We start from the raw sequence: 19,494 nt of genomic DNA on the forward strand, positions 1-19,494 counted from the left end.
TTTAATTAGTGAAACCAATTCTTCGTACGAGCTATAATCATTCAAGTGAACTTCTCATGAGTTGCATGAGCTGGTGACATCACCAGCTCACCACTGAAGGTTCATCAATCCGAAACGAACAGTCTGAGCTTTACAATTATATGACTACAACAAAAACATTTCCATGTGATCATGAATCCCAAGACAAATAGAACTGTAAATAAAGTGCTTTAATGCCAACAGAAAATATGTACCATTACTAATACTGCACAGCAGTAGGAGGGAGAAACGGGACGTCTCAGTTGAAGGCCCCAGGGTCCACATAAGGGTAGGCCAGGAACTGTCCTAGTTTGTTTCCTTTCTTGTCGTAGTGAAGCATGCGGAAGCATCGCTCACAGAAGAGACACGGGTCATTTGGGGCAAATGGATCATTTGTGGTTAACCATCTGAAAAAAAACACAAGCCAAATTAGTACACTGACAACTTGTAATGAATTTAAACTAATGTACAGTCAATTGTTAGGGATATGTTTTTTTGGCCAGGTCATGTAAAAAGAGTGATATTTTTCTACACACCTGCCGATGTAGACGTGACACACGGCGCACTTCCTGGTCATGACCCTGTGCTTGTGGGTAAGGAGAGGGTACAACTTCCTATCCAGGCAGTCATCCTTATGAGCCAGTCTGGAAACATTGGGCAGGGATAAATAAAACATGTCCACACTAATGAAACCTAGCTGTACTGAGCTAGCCTTGTTACACATCTACCATAGTGGCTGGAACCTTTCACCTTTAGCATGGAATGATCTCCAATGCACTTTAAAATATGATGCAGGGGTGTCAAACTCATTCCATGGAGGGCCTAGTGTCTGCTGGTTTTTGTTTCTCCTTTTAATAAAGACCTGGACAACCAGGTGAGGAGAGTTCTTTACTAATTGCTAACCTTAATCAAGTACAAGGGAGGAGCGAACACTCGGTCCTCCGTGGAATGAGCTTGACCCCTGTGCTGTAGGACTGAGGCACTTTTTTCCCCAAAACGGGGTCCTCTGGATCCCGGGGGGGGCACATTTTGGTTTTTGCCCTAATACTACACAGCTGATTCAAATGATCAAAAGGTTGATGAATCAGTTGTGTAGTTCTAGGGCAAAAAACAAAACGTGCACCCGTTGGGGTCCAGAGGACAGAGTTTGGAAAACACTGGTCTAGGGCATGTGATGGCTCCTAGGGGATCTTTTACTGAACAATGTATTTTAAAACAACCCAACAATACATGAAAAGCAAAACACTATCACAATTATTTTTGAATGAATGTGTATTCTGTACTGTATTAAATCAGGGCTCATCTGGAAAAGAGACCTTGATCTCAGCCTTGACTCCTGTCAAAATAAAGGTTAAATAAATAAAAACTGTGAAAAGGACAAAGTGATGGGAAAATATGAGCCAGCACAGTTTTGTAACAGTTTTACTGGCAGCACTGAGGCTGAGGCCTTCTTGGAAACATCACGCCACAAAACCAGCCTTCATGCACAGTTAGTGCCTCCAGCAAAGAAAACCAGTCAGAAGAAGGCTAAAACTTAAATCAAATCAGTCTCAGAAAGCTGAAAAGGCTGACCTACAATATAGATCAATTGGAAAGCCTCAAGGCTCTTTATCATGTGAGTGAATTGATCAAAGATATGACTTTATCCTATTCATCTAGAAAAGGGCAGCACTTTCCCTGACCTGCTGTCTTACCAGAAATCTGGCCTTCTTCACAGTACTGATATGAGTAAGGTGAACTGATTTCTGACAAATTGATTTTGTATAGATACAGCAACATATTTTGGCTCTGTAGTCGGCACTTCGATTCATAAATGATTTAATGACTGAGGTTAAAGTGTAGACCGTCAACTTAAATTTGAGCTTACTTTCATTCATATTGGGTGACCTGTTTAGAAATTAACACTTTGTACATTGGAATGTATTCAGACCCCTTTTTTTATTATTTTGTTACGTTACAGCCTTATTCTAAAATGGATTAAATGTTTTTCCCCCAATCTACACACAATCTAACACACAATACCCCATAATGGTTTTTAGAAATGTTTGAAAAGAATATGTAAATGTAATATTTCATTTCTCAAGCATTTAGACCCTTTTTGTAAATAAGGCGTTTCATTTTAATACATTTGCAAATATTTTAAAATGCCTGTTTTCACTAATGTCATTATGGGGTACTGTGTGTTGATTGATGAGGAAAATTGTTTATTTAATCCAATTTTGGAATAAGGCTGTAATGTAACAATGTGGAAAAGCATATGTTGACAAGATGTTGGGGAATCACTGGAGGGGAATATTGACCAACTGAGCATAGGTGTACAGCTCAATAAACACACCAGGCATTTTGTTACATTTCACTGGTATATTGAGATGCAAACTCAATTGAATAAATGTAAACTCATGTGTATACTTCTGTTTCTAAGTAGATTTGTTTAAGACTCCCAAGAAATCACTCTGTGACCCTGATTTATCCCACTGCAGTAAAAGGTTATTAGGGAGTAAAATTATCTGTTTAAATCATTAGTAAAGAACACATCGTTAAAAGAATAAAATTATATATTTTTAGGTGGTTTTAAGCCTATCAATCATTTATGGCTTCATAAGCAGAAACATTGTGGCTGCCCAGGTCATTAGGCATGTTGTGAACCTAGGGTCACCCTAAGTTCATAATATTGAACACATTAAGGCGTTCTGTTAGACACCTAGAGTTCAGAGCTTGCAGACACGTCGCTGCTTGTAAATACCCCTGCTTGGAACCTGACCCCCCCCTCCGCACCAGTACCCCTGTATATAGCCTCGTTATTGTAATTTTTTAAATTTTATTTTTAGTTGATTTAGGAAATATTTTCTTAAATCCAATTTTTCTTAACTGCATTGTTTGTTACGGGCTTGTAAGTAAGCATTTCACAGTAAGAACTAGACCTTTTGTAGTAAGCGCATGTGACAAATATAATTGGATTTTGATTTGACACATCCCAAGAACCCATTGGCTCTCGTGTAGAGACAAACAGAGCAGGGAGAGACAGATAGAGAGAAAGATTTCATTAAAAGGTAAATAACATTTTTCTTTAAAACCTTTTATTTTCTTAAATCTTTGGTACATTAATGTAAGCATACATATTACAATTAAAGTTTTCTATGCAATATGAAAAGACTGTTCTAATTACTGTTCTTAGAGAAGAGCATGTCTGTCTTTGACCTGGGACTGACTGTAACCAAACACCCCCACTTGCCCTCCTACAATATATAAATAACCCTTACCCTCCTACCCCTTGTACAAGGTATAAATAACCATTTTTAGCTAACTCTCAGCTCATAACACACCACCTTGTGAAACACATCCTAGTCCTCAAGCCTGTATTCCACTCAAGGTTTGGTCTGTATATTCTTCTCTTCAGCTAAGGTATAGAGCTTCGCTCTACAGGCTGGGTAATCAAACCCCATAGCTGTCCCTTGGATATAACCACTTGATCTCCCAGCACCTTTATGGATAGTATTTGGGTTCTGCACAAATGTAGAAAACTATTTTTGTAGTGCTGATTTACACTAAGCCCTTTTTCTTTGAAGCCTGCATCATCCTACTTCCGATGTTATGGTCATCACGTGTGTGTCATTAAGTGACAACTCCATGTTTTTTTTTCTTCTTTAGAGTTCTGTTCCTCTTTCGAGGTTTCTTCTCGCTCGTAGTGTTCACAGGACAAGCCTAAGACTTACTTATACACAGGCAGACCTACCCGGGTTGACCAAAATGGCTGTCAGAGAGGGCTGCCTTTAGGCTTAGGAAACTTTGCAGTATTTTTAGGAAACTTTGCAGTATTTTTTTATTTTTTATGTATCATTCCTTACATTGTTAGCCCAGAAAATCATACATACAGCCAGGAAGAACTATTGGATATCAGAGCGACATCAACTTTCCAGCACTACGGCCAGGAATAAGACTTTCGAGGCGGGTCTTTTGTCTGATCCACCATCCAGAGGGCCCAAAACAACGCCGCCGGAGAAGAGGTAGATGGCGCGGTCTTCAGGGTAGACTTGGGAGGTGCGCACACTACCCACCGCTTCTGAGTATATTACTTGCTAATGTCCAGTCTAGACAACAAGGTAGATGATATTAGGGCAAGGGTTGCTTTCCAGAGAGACATCAGGAATTCTAACATACTGTTTCACGGAAACATGGCTCTCTCGGGATATGCTGTCAGAGTCGATTCTTTGTGCGTCGCGCCGACAGGAATAAACATCTCTCCGGGAAGAAGGGTGAGGGCTGTGTTTCATGATTAACAACTCATGGTGTAATTGTAACAACATACAGGAACTCAAGTCCTTCTGCTCACCCGACCTATAATGACTCACAGATGCTGACAGAGTTCCCCCTCAAGCCGATACCACGACGGCCCTCAAGGAACTTCACTAGACTTTATGCAAACTGGAAACCATATATCCGGAGGCTGCATTTTTTGTAGCTGGGGATTTAAAAAAGCTCATTTGAGAACAAGGCTACCTAAATTCTATCAGCATATTGACTCACACTGGGTCACTGCTACTCTAACTTCCGCGATGCATACAACGCCCTCCCCAACCTTCCTTTAGGAAAATGTGATAGACTCCATTTTGCTCCTCCCTTCCTACAGGCAGAAACTCTAACAGGATATACCCGTGCTAAGGACTATTCAACGCTGGTCTGACCAATCAGACTGGGACATGTTCCGGGTAGCCTAAGAGAAAAATATTGAAGTATACGCCGAGTCTGAGTGATCTTATAAGGAAGCGTATAGGAGATGTTGTACCTACTGGGACTATTAGAACCTACCCTAACCAGAAACCGTGGACAGATGGCAGCATTCACGCAAAACAGACAGTGCAAACCACCACATTTAACCATGGAAAGGTGACTGGGAATATGGCCGAATACAAACAGTGTAGTTATTCCCTCCGCAAGGCAATCAAATAAGTGAAATGTCAGTATAGAGACAAAGTGGAGTCGCAATTCAACGGCTCAGACACGAGACATACGTGGCAGGGTCTACAGACAATCAGACTACAAAAGGAAAACCACCCACATCACAGACACTGATATATTGCTTCCAGACAAACTAGGATAATACAAACTAGGATAGTATTGAGGTTAATACAGTGCCAACGATGCTGCCCGCTACCAAGGACTGTGGGCTCTCCTTCGCCGTGGACGACGTGAGTAAGACATTTAAACATGTTAACCCTTGCAAGGCCGCCGGCCCAGACCGCGTACTCAGACCAGCTGGCTATTCTATCTCTCTCTATCCCAGTCTGCTGTCCAAGAAGGCACTGAACTAAATTACTATCGCACCGTAGAACTCACTTCTGTCATCAAAGTGCTTTGAGAGACTAGGCAAGGATCATATCACCGCCACCTTACCGATCACCCTAGACCCACTTCAATTTGCTTACCGCCCCAATAGTTTCATTAACGATGCAATTTGTCACGCTGCACACTTCCCTATCCCATCTGGACAAGAGGAATACCTATGTAAGAATGCTGTTCATTGACTACAGCTCAGCATTCAACGTCATAGTACTCTCCAAGCTCATCGTTAAGCTTGAGGCCCTGGGTCTCAACCGCGCCCTGAGCAACTGGGTCCTGGACTTCCTGACGGGCCGCCCCCAGGTGGTGAATGTCGGAAACAACACTGTCCACTTCGCTGATCCTCAACACAAGAGTGCGTGCTCACCCCCCTTCTGTACTCTGTTCAGCCATGACTGCGTGGCCACGCACGCCTCCAACTCAATCATCAAGTTTGCAGACGACACAACAGTAATTGGCTTGATTACCAATAACCACAAGACAGCCTACTGGGAGGTGGTGAGGGCACTCGGAGTGTGGTGTCAGGAAAACAACCTCTCACTCAACGTCAACAAAACAAAGGAGATGATCGTGGACTTCAGGAAAAACAGAGGGAGCACCCCCTATCCACATCAATGGGACAGCAGTGGAGAAGGTGGAAAGTTAAGTTCCTGGGTGTACACGTCACAGATAAAATGAAATGGTCCACTACACAAACATTGTGGTGAAGACGGCGCAACAACAGGTCACCTAAAACCCTGACAAACTTTTACAGATGCAGGGCTGTATCACAGCCTGGTACGGCAACTGCACCACCCTCAACCGCAAGGCTCTCACGAGGGTGCTGCATTCTGCACAGCGCATCACCAGGGGCAAACTACATGCCCTCCAGGACACCTACAGCACTTGATGTCACAGGAAGGCCAAAAAGATCATCAAGGACAACAACCACCGAGCCACTGCCTGTTCACCCCGCTATCATCCAGAAGGCGAGGTCAGTACAGGTGCATCAAAGCTGGGACCGAGAGACAGCGTCTATCTCAAGGCCATCAGACTGCTAAACAGCCATCCCTAACACAGAGTGGCTGCTACCTACACAGACTTGAAATCATTGGCCACTTTAATAAACGGATCACTAGTCACTTTAATAATGTTTACAGATCTTGCATTACTAACCTCATATGTATAAACTGTATTTTATACCATCTATTACATCTTGCCTATGGTCGCTCCCATTGTGCATCCATATATTTATATGTATATATTCTTATCCCATTCCTTTACTTAGAGGTGTGTGTATTAGGTAGTCGTTGTGGAATTGTGAGATTACATGTTAGATATTGCTGCACTGTCAGAACTAGAAACACAAACATTTCAAATGTGATTTGAAATTGCTTTTATGTTCATTCTTCAAGGGGGTCACACGCTCACAACACTTCCACAAGTTCACTACAAAACTTACCAACTGTTTGAACTGTCAAAAGTTCAAACTCATAATATGGTCATTGTGTGCTATGAACATGGGACCAAATACTAAATATTTTACGTGAATTTGTCACAATACGTTTGGTCTATGTACAAAAAGTCCAGTAATTTCTTAATGGTTCACCCAATATGGAAAAAAGTACCCTCAAATTAAAGCTGACAGTCTGCACTTTAACCTCATAGTTGGATAATTTATAATCCAAAGTGCTGGAGTACAGAGCCAAAACAGCAAACGTGTCACTGTCCCAATACTTTTGGAGCTCAGTGTAGGGGGAAATGACATACCAAGTCAAAGCTCAAAATCCAGGTATCAATATGGATGACAAAATGACCTCTGACCTGATATCGGTGATGATGACAACGTGCTCGCAGTCTCCCTGGTGACAGAAGAGGTAGGGGTAGCCCACCTTCACCTTCAGGTCGTAGAATCTGGTGTCCTCCATCTTGGCCTTGTGGAATGTGGGGAAGTCTCTGGTCTTTGCCCAATCAATGGTGGTCCTGGAAATATAGTACAACGCAACTTTATTGTCCAATTTGAAAAGTACAGTAGAAAGTAGAGGAAGAGAAATTAACTCCAACACCCAGAAAATACGCTTTGGAAATTCATCTTAAATTTACACAGAAAAAAACAATGTAAGATTTTACTGAGTTACAGTTCATATTGAAATAAATAAATTAAGCCCTAAACAGCTCTGGTGGACATTCTTGCAGTCAGCATGCCAATTGCACGCTCCCTCAAAATTTGAGATATCTGTGGCAAACACAACTGCACATTTTAGAGTGGCCTTTTATTGTTCCCCAGCACAAGGTGCACCTGTGTAATGATCATGCCGTTTAATCAGCTTCTTGACATGACACACCTGTTAGGTGGATGGATTATCTTGGCAAATGGGAGAAATGCTCACTAACAGGGATGTAAACAAAAATGTGCACAACATTTTAGAGAAATAGGCTGTGTGTGTATGAAGATTTCTGGGATCTTTTATTTCAGCTCATGTTTCATGAGAGACCAACACTTTACATGTTGTGTACATATTTTTGTACAGTATACTTACTAGCATTGTCTGAGAAATTATTTGATTATACTTGGGCTTAAAGGTGATTAGCTCACTAAAGAACGCTGGACTCTACCTTTCTTAGAAACTACAAAGAGTCACTCATTGGCCCAATTACTAAGGTCACCAACACATCTATTGGTCTGGGCTGTTTCCAAGGGTATGGAAGTCAGCCATAATTAACGGCCATCTTTAAAATCGGGCGACTCTGCTAACAGGCCCACACTGACCTGACAGGCCCATTAGTATACTACCTGTGCTGTCTAAGGTTGCTGAAAAGTGTGTAGCAGAATAACTGATTGCCCACCTCAACAACAGCCCCTTCACATTACACTCCATGCTGTTTGGCGTCAGAGCGAAACACTCCACAGAAAAGGTCAACTGCTTTCTTCTGAAATTGTGAAGTCCAAGATGGACAAAGGAGGCGTTGTTAGGGCTGTGTTTCTGGACCTAAGGAAGGCTTTTGATACTGTTAACCATGAGATTCTCATCACAAATTGCCCAAGTTCAATTGTTCCCGATGCCTTGAGATGGAGGAAATCATACCTTGAAGGGAGAACTCAGTGTGTCAGAGTGAGCAATGAGCTGTCGCCCACTCTAAGCTATAATGTGGGCGTGCCCCAAGGGTCAATACTGGGGCCCCTCCTGTTCAGCCTGTACATTAATGATCTGCCTTCTGTCTGTACTGGGTCTGAAGTTCAAATGTATGCAGATGATTCAGTGCTATATGTGCATGCAAAGAGCAAACAACAAGCTGCACAAGAACTCACTACTGTAATGGTCCAGGTTACAAAGTGGCTCAGTGACTCGTGTTTGCATCTCAATGTGAAAAAAACTGTCTGCGTGTTCTTCACAAAGAGGGTAACAGATGCTACTGAGCCAGATGTCTATGTGTCAGGTAAGAAGCTCCAGGTGGTATCTGATTAAGTACCTTGGCATCATACTTGATTCCAACCGCTCTTTTAAAGAGCAGGTGAAAAAGGTAATTCAAATAACTAAATTCAACCTAGCTGATTTCCGATTGATACGAAATTGTTTGACTACAGAGGTAGCAAAACTGTACTATAAATCTATGATACTCCCCACTTATCATACTGCTTGACTACTTGGGCCCAAGCTTGCTGTACAACATTAAAACCCATTCAGTCTGTCTACAAACAGGCTCTCAAAGTGCTTGATAGGAAGCCCAATAGCCATCATCACTGTTACATCCTCAGAAAGCATGAGCTCCTGAGTTGGGAAAATCTTGTGCAATACACCGACACGTCTTGTATTCAAGATCCTAAATTGCCTGGCTCCCCCTCCACTCAGTATTCCCTTCCGGCGCCGACAGAGATGGCCGCCTCGCCGCGTTCCTAGGAAACTATGCATTTTTTTTAAGTGTCATTTCTTACATTAGTACCCCAGGTCATCTTAGGTTTCATTACATACAGTCGAGAAGAACTACTGAATATAAGATCAGCGTCAACTCACCATCAGTACGACCAAGAATATGGTTTTCGCGACGCGGATCCTGTGTTCTGCCTTACAAACAGGACAACGGAATGGATCGCATGCAGCGACCCAAAACGACTCAGAAAAAGAGGGAAACGAGGCGGTCTTCTGGTCAGACTCCGGAGATGGGCACACCGTGCACCACTCCCTAGCATTCTTCTTGCCAATGTCCAGTCTCTAGACAACAAGGTTGATGAAATCCGAGCAAGGGTAGCATTCCAGAGGGACATCAGAGACTGTAACGTTCTGTGCTTCACGGAAACATGGCTCACTGGAGAGAAGATGCTATCCGAAGCGGTGCAGCCAACAGGTTTCTCCACGCATCGCGCCGACAGAAACAAACATCTTTCTGGTAAGAAGAGGGGCGGGGCGTATGCCTTATGGCTAACGAGACATGGTGTGATGAAAGAAACATACAGGAACTCAAATCCTTCTGTTCACCTGATTTAGAATTCCTCACAATCAAATGTAGACCGCATTATCTACCAAGAGAATTCTCTTCGATTATAATCACAGCCTTATATATCCCCCAAGCAGACACATCGATGGCTCTGAACGAACTTTATTTAACTCTTTGCAAACTGGGGATTTTAACAAGGCTAATCTGAAAACAAGACTCCCTAAATTTTATCAGCATATCGATTGCGCAACCAGGGGTGGAAAAACCTTGGATCATTGTTACTCTAACTTCCGCGATGCATATAAGGCCCTGCCCCGCCCCCTTTCGGAAAAGCTGACCACGACTCCATTTTGTTGATCCCTGCCTACAGACAGAAACTAAAACAAGAGGCTCCCACGCTGAGGTCTGTCCAACTCTGGTCCGACCAAGCTGACTCCACACTCCAAGACTGCTTCCATCACATGGACTGGGATATGTTTCGTATTGCGTCAGATAACAACATTGACGAATACGCTGATTCGTGTGCGAGTTCATTAGAACGTGCGTTGAAGATGTCGTTCCCATAGCAACGATTAAAACATTCCCTAACCAGAAAGCGTGGATTGATGGCAGCATTCGCGTGAAACTGAAAGCTCGAACCACTGCTTTTAATAGGGGCAAGGTGTCTGGTAACATGACCGAATAGTGGTGTGGGGGCTGTGCTTTGGCAAAGTGGGTGGGGTTATATCCTTCCTGTTTGGCCCTGTCCGAGGGTGTTCTCGGATGGGGCCAGTGTCTCCTGACCCCCCCTCCTGTCTCAGCCTCCAGTATTTATGCTGCAGTAGTTTGTGTCGGGGGCTAGGGTCAGTTTGTTATATCTGGAGTACTTCTCCTGTCCTATTCGGTGTCCTGTGTGAATCTAAGTGTGCGTTCTCTAGGACCATGCCCCAGGACTACCTGACATGATGGCTCCTTGCTGTCCCCAGTCCACCTGGCCATGCTGCTGCTCCAGTTTCAACTGACCTGAGCCCTAGGACCATGCCCCAGGACAACCTGACATGATGACTCCTTGCTGTCCCCAGTCCACCTGGCCATGCTGCTGCTCCAGTTTCAACTGTTCTGCCTTACTATTATTTGACCATGCTGGTCATTTATGAACATTTGAACATCTTGGCCATGTTCTGTTATAATCTCCACCTGGCACAGCCAGAAGACTACTGGCCACCCCACATAGCCTGGTTCCTCTCTAGGTTTCTTCCTAGGTTTTGGCCTTTCTAGGGAGTTTTTCCTAGCCACCGTGCTTCTACACCTGCATTGCTTGCTGTTTGGGGTTTGAGGCTGGGTTTCTGTACAGCACTTTGAGATATCAGCTGATGTACAAAGGGCTATATAAATAAAATTTGATTGATTGATTGAATACAAACAGTGCAGCTATTCCCTCCGCAAGGCTATCAAACAAGCTAAATGTCAGTACAGAGACCAAGTAGAATCTCAATTCAACGGCTCAGACACAAGAGGCATGTGGCAGGGTCTACAGTCAATCACGGACTACAGGAAGAAATCCAGCCCAGTCACGGACCAGGATGTCTTGCTCCCAGGCAGACTAAATAACTTTTGCCCGCTTTGAGGACAATACAGTGCCACTGCCACGGCCTGCAACAAAAACATGCGGTCTCTCCTTCACTGCAGCCAAGGTGAGTAAGACATTTAAACGTGTTAACCCCGCAAGGCTGCAGGCCCAGACGGCATCCCCAGCCGCGCCCTCAGAGCATGCGCAGACCAGCTGGCCGGTGTGTTTACGGACATATTCAATCAATCCCTATACCAGTCTGCTGTTCCCACACGCTTCAAGAGGGCCACCATTGTTCCTGTTCCCAAGAAAGCTAAGGTAACTGAGCTAAATGACTACCGCCCGTAGCACTCACTTCCGTCATCATGAAGTGCTTTGAGAGATTAGTCAAGGACCATATCACCTCCACCCTACCTGACGCCCTAGACCTACTCCAATTTGCTTACCGCCCAAATAGGTCCACAGACGATGCAATCTCAACCACACTGCACACTGCCCTAACCCATCTGGACAAGAGGAATACCTATGTGAGAATGCTGTTCATCGACTACAGCTCGGCATTCAACACCATAGTACCATCCAAGCTCGTCATCAAGCTCGAGACCCTGGGTCTCGACCCCGCCCTGTGCAACTGGGTACTGGACTTCCTGACGGGCCGCCCCCAGGTGGTGAGGGTAGGTAACAACATCTCCTCCCCTCTGATCCTCAACACTGGGGCCCCACAAGGGTGCGTTCTAAGCCCTCTCCTGTACTCCCTGTTCACCCACGACTGCGTGGCCACGCACGCTCCAACTCAATCATCAAGTTTGCGGACGACAACAGTGGTAGGCTTGATTACCAACAACGACGAGACGGCCTACAGGGAGGAGGTGAGGGCCCTCGGAGTGTGGTGTCAGGAAAATAACCTCACACTCAACAAAACTAAGGAGATGATTGTGGACTTCAGGAAACAGCAGAGGGAACACCCCCCTATCCACATCGATGGAACAGTAGTGGAGAGGGTAGCAAGTTTTAAGTTCCTCGGCATACACATCACAGACAAACTGAATTGGTCCACTCACACAGACAGCATCGTGAAGAAGGCGCAGCAGCGCCTCTTCAACCTCAGGAGGCTGAAGAAATTCAGCTTGTCACCAAAAGCACTCAAACTTCTACAGATGCACAATCGAGAGCATCCTGGCGGGCTGTATCACCGCCTGGTACGGCAACTGCTCTGCCCACAACCGTAAGGCTCTCCAGAGGGTAGTGAGGTCTGCACAACGCATCACCGGGGACAAACTACCTGCCCTCCAGGACACCTACACCACCCGATGTTACGGGAAGGCCATAAAGATCATCAAGGACATCAACCACCCGAGCCACTGCCTGTTCACCCCGCTATCATCCAGAAGGCGAGGTCAGTGCAGGTGCATCAAAGCTGGAACCGACAGACTGAAAAACAGCTTCTATCTCAAGGCCATCAGACTGTTAAACAGCCACCACTAACATTGAGTGGCCGCTGCCAACACACTGACACAACTCCAGCCACTTTAATAATGGGAATTGATGGGAATGATGTAAATATATCACTAGCCACTTTAAACAATGCTACCTTATATAATGTTACTTACCCTACATTATTCATCTCATACGCATATACTGTACTCTATATCATCGACTGCATCCTTATGTAATACATGTATCACTAGCCACTTTAACTATGCCACTTTGTTTACATACTCATCTCATATGTATATACTGTATTCGATACCATCTACTGTATCTTGCCTATGCTGCTCTGTGCCATCACTCATTCATATATCCTTATGTACATATTCTTTATCCCCTTACACTGTGTATAAGACAGTAGTTTAGGAATTGTTAGATTACTTGTTGGTTATTACTGCATTGTCAGAACTAGAAGCACAAGCATTTCGCTACACTCGCATTAACATCTGCTAACCATGTGTATGTGACAAATAAAATTTGATTTGATTTTTGTTAAACAGAAAACCCAAACATATGGCAGCAGATCCACAAGGTCTGCCATGAGAGTTGACTGTATAGTTCCCTTAAGGAAAAGCACCTTTAGTAAATCCACTTTCTCTGTGAGAGCTTCCCATGTCTGGAATACACTGCCATCAGACACACATAACTGCACCACCTATCACACTTTCACAAAAAACATGAAGACATGGCTAAAGACCAATCAGATTTGTGAACATGGTCCCTAGCTGTGTGTTGCCGCTTTCCATGTTGTCTGTAGCTTGTGAGGTGTGGAAACACTGTTTCTTTTATGGATTTTGTCTTGTTGCTTTTTGTTCTATGTTGCTCTGTTTGTATGCTACGTCTTGCTTGTCCTATGTTGCTCTGCATGTGCTCACTGCTCAATGATTGTCTATATTGTAATTGTTTTTAATAACCTGCCCAGGGACTGCGGTTGAAAATTAGCCGGCTGGCTAAAACCGACACTTTTACTGAAACGTTGATTAATGTGCACTGTCCCTGTAAAAATAAAATAAATTCAAAAGGTTGTTTCCAGTTCATCAATAAAATGCACATGAATATCCATTAGATATAGCAGATACTGAGAAAATGGCTAAGTGCATGAGAGGAGAGCATGTAGAACATATTATCCTATTTCCAATGGGTCTTGTGGCCTGGTTTGACATTTTAAATGACTGGATTGTGGCCCATTACAATCTGACATCTGTTGATTCCGCTGACACATCCCCAAGGTTAACCCAGGCATATAGTTTAGTCTGGGTCATAGTTAGGCAAACCGAATGCAATATTCTACACCTAAAACCTCCATCTCCGATCCAATATAGAGTTCTATGGCTGAAAAAAGTATTGTCTTAATTCTGTGTGGATCTGCCCCTACCTCTCACTCTCTACAGTATAGTCTTAATTCTGTGTGGATCTGCCCTCAGTATAGTTAATTATTTGTGGATCTGCCCCTACCTCTCACTCTCTACAGTATAGTCTTAATTATTTGTGGATCTGCCCCTACCTCTCACTCTCTACAGTATTGTCTTAATTCTTTGTGGATCTGCCCCTACCTCTCACTCTCTACAGTATTGTCTTAATTCTTTGTGGATCTGCCCCTACCTCTCACTCTCTACAGTATTGTCTTCATTCTTTGTGGATCTGCCCCTACCTCTCACTCTCTACAGTATTGTCTTAATTATTTGTGGATCTGCCCCTACCTCTCACTCTCTACAGTATTGTCTTAATTCTTTGTGGATCTGCCCCTACCTCTCACTCTCTACAGTATTGTCTTAATTCTTTGTGGATCTGCCCCTACCTCTCACTCTCTACAGTATTGTCTTAATTCTTTGTGGATCTGCCCCTACCTCTCACTCTCTACAGTATTGTCTTAATTCTTTGTGGATCTGCCCCTACCTCTCACTCTCTACAGTATTGTCTTAATTCTTTGTGGATCTGCCCCTACCTCTCACTCTCTACAGTATTGTCTTAATTCTTTGTGGATCTGCCCCTACCTCTCACTCTCTACAGTATTGTCTTAATTCTTTGTGGATCTGCCCCTACCTCTCACTCTCTACAGTATTGTCTCTGCAATATACAGGCCTGGCTTTTGTCTTTTTCGGGTTACTCCCTGGCTTTTACAGGCCCATTTCCACAGATGTTCTCTCACAGGATCAGCTAAGGTGAATTCAAGTAAGCCTAGTCTGAAGTGTTCAGTCAGTCCAGTCGACGTAGCCAGAGGGGATGATGAGTCAGTCAGTCCCGCCGACGTAGCCAGAGGGGATGATGGGTCAGTCAGTCCAGTCGACGTAGCCAGAGGGGATGATGGGTCAGTCAGTCCACGTGGCCAGAGGGGATGATGAGTTCAGTCAGTCCAGTCGACGTAGCCAGAGGGGATGATGAGTCAGTCAGTCCAGTCGACGTAGCCAGAGGGGATGATGGTTCAGTCAGTCCAGTCGACGTAGCCAGAGGGGATGATGGTTCAGTCAGTCCAGTCGACGTAGCCAGAGGGGATGATGGTTCAGTCAGTCCAGTCGACGTAGCCAGAGGGGATGATGGTTCAGTCAGTCCAGTCGACGTAGCCAGAGGGGATGATGGGTCAGTCAGTCCAGTCGACGTAGCCAGAGGGGATGATGGGTCAGTCAGTCCAGTCGACGTAGCCAGAGGGGATGATGGTTCAGTCAGTCCAGTCGACGTAGCCAGAGGGGATGATGGTCAGTCAGTCCAGTCGACGTAGCCAGAGGGGATGATGGTTCAGTCAGTCCAGTCGACGTAGCCAGAGGGGATGATGGGTCAGTCAGTCGACGTAGTCAGAGGGGATGATGGGTCAGTCAGTCCAGTCGACGTAGCCAGAGGGGATGATGGGTCAGTCAGTCCAGTCGACGTAGCCAGAGGGGATGATGGGTCAGTCAGTCCAGTCGACGTAGCCAGAGGGGATGATGGGTCAGTCAGTCCAGTCGACGTAGCCAGAGGGGATGATGGGTCAGTCAGTCCAGTCGACGTAGCCAGAGGGGATGATGGATCAAGTCTATTATGTCCAGTTATACGTCCAGAGGGGATGATGGGTCAGTCAGTCCAGTTATTAGCCAGAGGGGATGATGGGTCAGTCAGTGACGTAGCCAGAGGGGATGATGGGTCAGTCAGTCCAGTCGACGTAGCCAGAGGGGATGATGGTTCATCTGTCTTTTGGGTTCAGTCCAGTCGACGTAGCCAGAGGGGATGATGGTTCAGTCAGTCCAGTCGACGTAGCCAGAGGGGATGATGGTTCAGTCAGTCCAGTCGTGATTCGTAGCCAGAGGGGATGATGGTTCAGTCAGTCCAGTCGACGTAGCCAGAGGGGATGATGGTTCAGTCAGTCCAGTCGACAGCCAGAGGGGATGATGGTTCAGTCAGTCCAGTCGACGTAGCCAGAGGGGATGATGGTTCAGTCAGTCCAGTCGACGTGGCCAGGGGATGATGGTTCAGTCAGTCCAGTCGACGAGCCAGAGGGGATGATGGTTCAGTCAGTCCAGTCGACGTAGCCAGGGGGGATGATGGTTCAGTCAGTCCAGACCCGACGTGAGCCAGAGGGGATGATGGTTCAGTCAGTCCAGTCGACGTAGCCAGAGGGGATGATGGTTCAGTCAGTCCAGTCGACGTAGCCAGAGGGGATGATGGTTCAGTCAGTCCAGTCGACGTAGCCAGAGGGGATGATGGTTCAGTCAGTCCAGTCGACGTAGCCAGAGGGGATGATGGGTCAGTCAGGTCCAGTCGACTATGGGAGTCAGAGGGGATGATGGTTCAGTCAACTGGAACGAAGTCAGAGGGGATGATGGTTCAGTCAGTCCAGTCAACGTAGCCAGAGGGGATGATGGTTCAGTCAGTCCAGTCAACGTAGCCAGAGGGGATGATGGGTCAGTCAGTCGACGTAGTCAGAGGGGATGATGGGTCAGTCAGTCCAGTCAACGTAGCCAGATGACAGTTGGATGTCAGAGAAAGCGAGAATGAAGAGAGAGCCACTTACTCGCTCATGTCCTGACACTCAGGGTGACGCATGTCATTGTAGAAGACCCCTTCAAAGTAGAAGAAGGCGGATTTGAAGTGATCCTGAAACAGACAGTGAAAAGGTTCACCCAACACCGACATGATGATCAAGTCCTATTATGTAGGCTTATACTCTCTGTGAGTGTGTGGCTGAGTAGCTCCCAACTTCGACATCCTTATTATCTCATTTATTACTAATTGTATTCCATAGTCAATGTGTTCCAAGACTCACAATCAATGACTACCTGTGTAGCAGCACGTGTTCCACGTTGGAATGTACTGTATATACATGATGACTACACGGTTCTTCTTGAGAAGTCGTCCTTTACATCACCGAGCCGTGCACAACAAATCTACTGGCATCTGTAACAGTATAACTTTAGTCCGTCCCCTCGCCCCTGCCCGGGCTCGAACCAGGGACCCTCTGCACACATCAACAACAGTCACCCACGAAGCATCGTTACCCATCGCTCCACAAAAGCCGCGGCCCTTGCAGAGCAAGGGGAACCACTACTTCAAGGTCTCAGAGCAAGTGACGTCACCGATTGAAACGCTATTAGCGCGCACCACCGCTAACTAAGCTAGCCGTTTCAATCCGTTACACATCTACTGAATGTTGGGTTTTGGAAGTGGGGTGGTAGCGTCTAACATTTGGATTCATTAGGTTGTTGTGCACTGCTCGGTGATGTAAGGGACAACTTCTTAAGACGAACTGTCTACCGACTATGGATTCACATTGCGACGGAAGCCTAGCATCAGCTGCTAGTTCGAACCCCCGAGCCAACAATGTGAAAAACCTGCCTATGTGCCCTTGAGCAAAGACTTCAACCCTAATTGCTCCAGGGGCGCCGCTGATAATGGCTGACCCCTGGCCGTGACCCCAATCTCTGAGGGCGTCTCGGGGGGAGTTGGGATACGCAAAAAAGACATTTCCATTTCACACGTGTATAATACACACTTGTACATGTGTGAAACAGGGAAATATAAGCCCCACCTACCATTCCAATAGTATGGTTTGAGCTTGAGTATCTCTTTGTGTGCGTGTCACCTTGCTGATGAAGTCCGGTGCCATGTCGGGCGTGTTGCTGAACTCTCCAAAGACCTGCAGGTCGCTGATACAGCAGATAGCGTCCCTCAGGTCCACCAGACTATGGGAGCCCAGCATCTGAAGGGTCATGTAAACCTCACATACTTAAACTGGAAGAGAAGGTACGTTATAAGGAAATAATGCACGCTCTAGAATGCCCTTTAAGCCAATCAGAAATGGGTATTCAACAATGCCATGGTATAAATGAGATTAATAGGCAAAGATAATGTACATGTCTTACAAAAGCACATCTATTGTTGTGTTTAATGATGGAGATTGTTGGAATTAGGCTTTTCAACTTTTGGTGATTCTCACAAAGACTTTGAATCGAAGAAGTGAAACTGCACGTTCTCTTTCAAATATGGCTGGGTAGAGAACGTTGATGCTCAAAATGATCTCCCCTTCTGGCACCAAGTCAACAGGGTCCTCAGGCCTTTTCCCCACCGCTAGGCTCTCCTAGAAAAATCAAACACACAAGTCAATCAAATGTCTAAAAACAGCCCCCCTCATAGCTCGTCGGTCGTGTTCACCTGGCACCAAACTGAAGAATATGACCCAGGGGTCTGGGTGTGTAGACTTCTGGGTGTCAGTCACGCTACAGGTTACATCAACAGGTTATACTCTATGCAAGTGACACATTGTTTTCCAAGAAGTAGCCTTGAAGTTGTTGGACTTTTGTAGGCTTTTTTAATGATATTCAATGGGCAAAAAAATGTGTGCAATGGACTGCAGCGCAAACACCTGGTAGAAGTAAATTCATCCTCTATAAGTTTATATATCTTAAATGACTTAAATAATATATTCATGAATCCCACAGAAGTAAAACGGAAGGGGCGGTTCATTTTCACAGGGTATAACTAACCAGTTCGTCTTGGTAGTGGTCAACTCTGCTTATCTTATCGATCCTCAGGGTGCCTTTGTAGTCCTGCTTCTTCTTCCTCTGTCTGAACATCAACAAGGCAACACTTTTTAATGCAGTTCATGAGTAACTGTCTGCAGAACATGGAATTGCTGCATTTGTCATGTATAAATGGTCTAGGATTTAATTTGTATAGTAAAAACGTTGTAATGTTTTACATTAGTGTTTGAAGAGTGGGGTCAGGTGGCACAACGTTGGTGTCAAGAGGTTGTCTTCAGCTTGACACCGAAGATTGTCAACGCTGGAAGAAAAAAAATCAAAAATGTGAAGATTACAGAACAGATGGGTCATTTGACAGCAAAAGGTCCGAACCTTCTCTTTTTAAAAATCATCTGATACCACTAGTTCTGACCAATATTCTAAAATGCGTTATTAAACAAAACAAATGGAAGTTATATCCCTGGTCCACTACTATAGACGCTGAAGTTCAACAAAAAACATTATTATTGACAAACGATAACTAGCATATTGAGAAGTTACTGCTTGTCAACTAGACAGACACAATGGATGTTCAGCTACCTAGCTAGAGTACCAAATACATTTATAACTACCCCTTACTGTACAAACCTGCAGATAGCTTTCAGTTCATCCAACGTTTCTGGTGCGATTCCCATTTCCTTTGCAAAGTCGGCATCTTCAGTCTCTTCGTATTTATCCTCGTATGAATAGTCAATTGGTTTT

The 19,494-nt window shown here is 44.9% G+C and overlaps 1 protein-coding gene and 1 long non-coding RNA gene across 2 annotated transcripts; both read right to left on the bottom strand.

Annotated features, from left to right (window-relative positions):
- Positions 1-195: 195 nt before the first annotated feature.
- LOC127907889 (snRNA-activating protein complex subunit 3-like) lies at positions 196-19,427 on the bottom strand. The gene is made up of 9 exons (XM_052464355.1): positions 19,381-19,427; positions 18,972-19,025; positions 18,757-18,838; positions 18,237-18,350; positions 17,856-17,990; positions 16,788-16,870; positions 7,159-7,317; positions 555-662; positions 196-425 (listed from the first exon to the last, which is right to left on the bottom strand). Exons 1-9 carry the CDS (start codon positions 19,425-19,427, stop codon positions 278-280), a joined length of 930 nt encoding a protein of 309 aa, XP_052320315.1. The 3' UTR covers positions 196-277.
- Positions 12,118-15,062, bottom strand: LOC127907980 (uncharacterized). The gene is made up of 3 exons (XR_008065790.1): positions 14,506-15,062; positions 14,261-14,407; positions 12,118-14,180 (listed from the first exon to the last, which is right to left on the bottom strand). It is a non-coding gene; the product is annotated as an uncharacterized LOC127907980 (long non-coding RNA).
- Positions 19,428-19,494: the final 67 nt, after the last annotated feature.

Source organism: Oncorhynchus keta, chromosome 16 (assembly GCF_023373465.1).
Source record: "Oncorhynchus keta strain PuntledgeMale-10-30-2019 chromosome 16, Oket_V2, whole genome shotgun sequence".
Classification (NCBI taxonomy): Eukaryota; Metazoa; Chordata; class Actinopteri; order Salmoniformes; family Salmonidae; genus Oncorhynchus; species Oncorhynchus keta.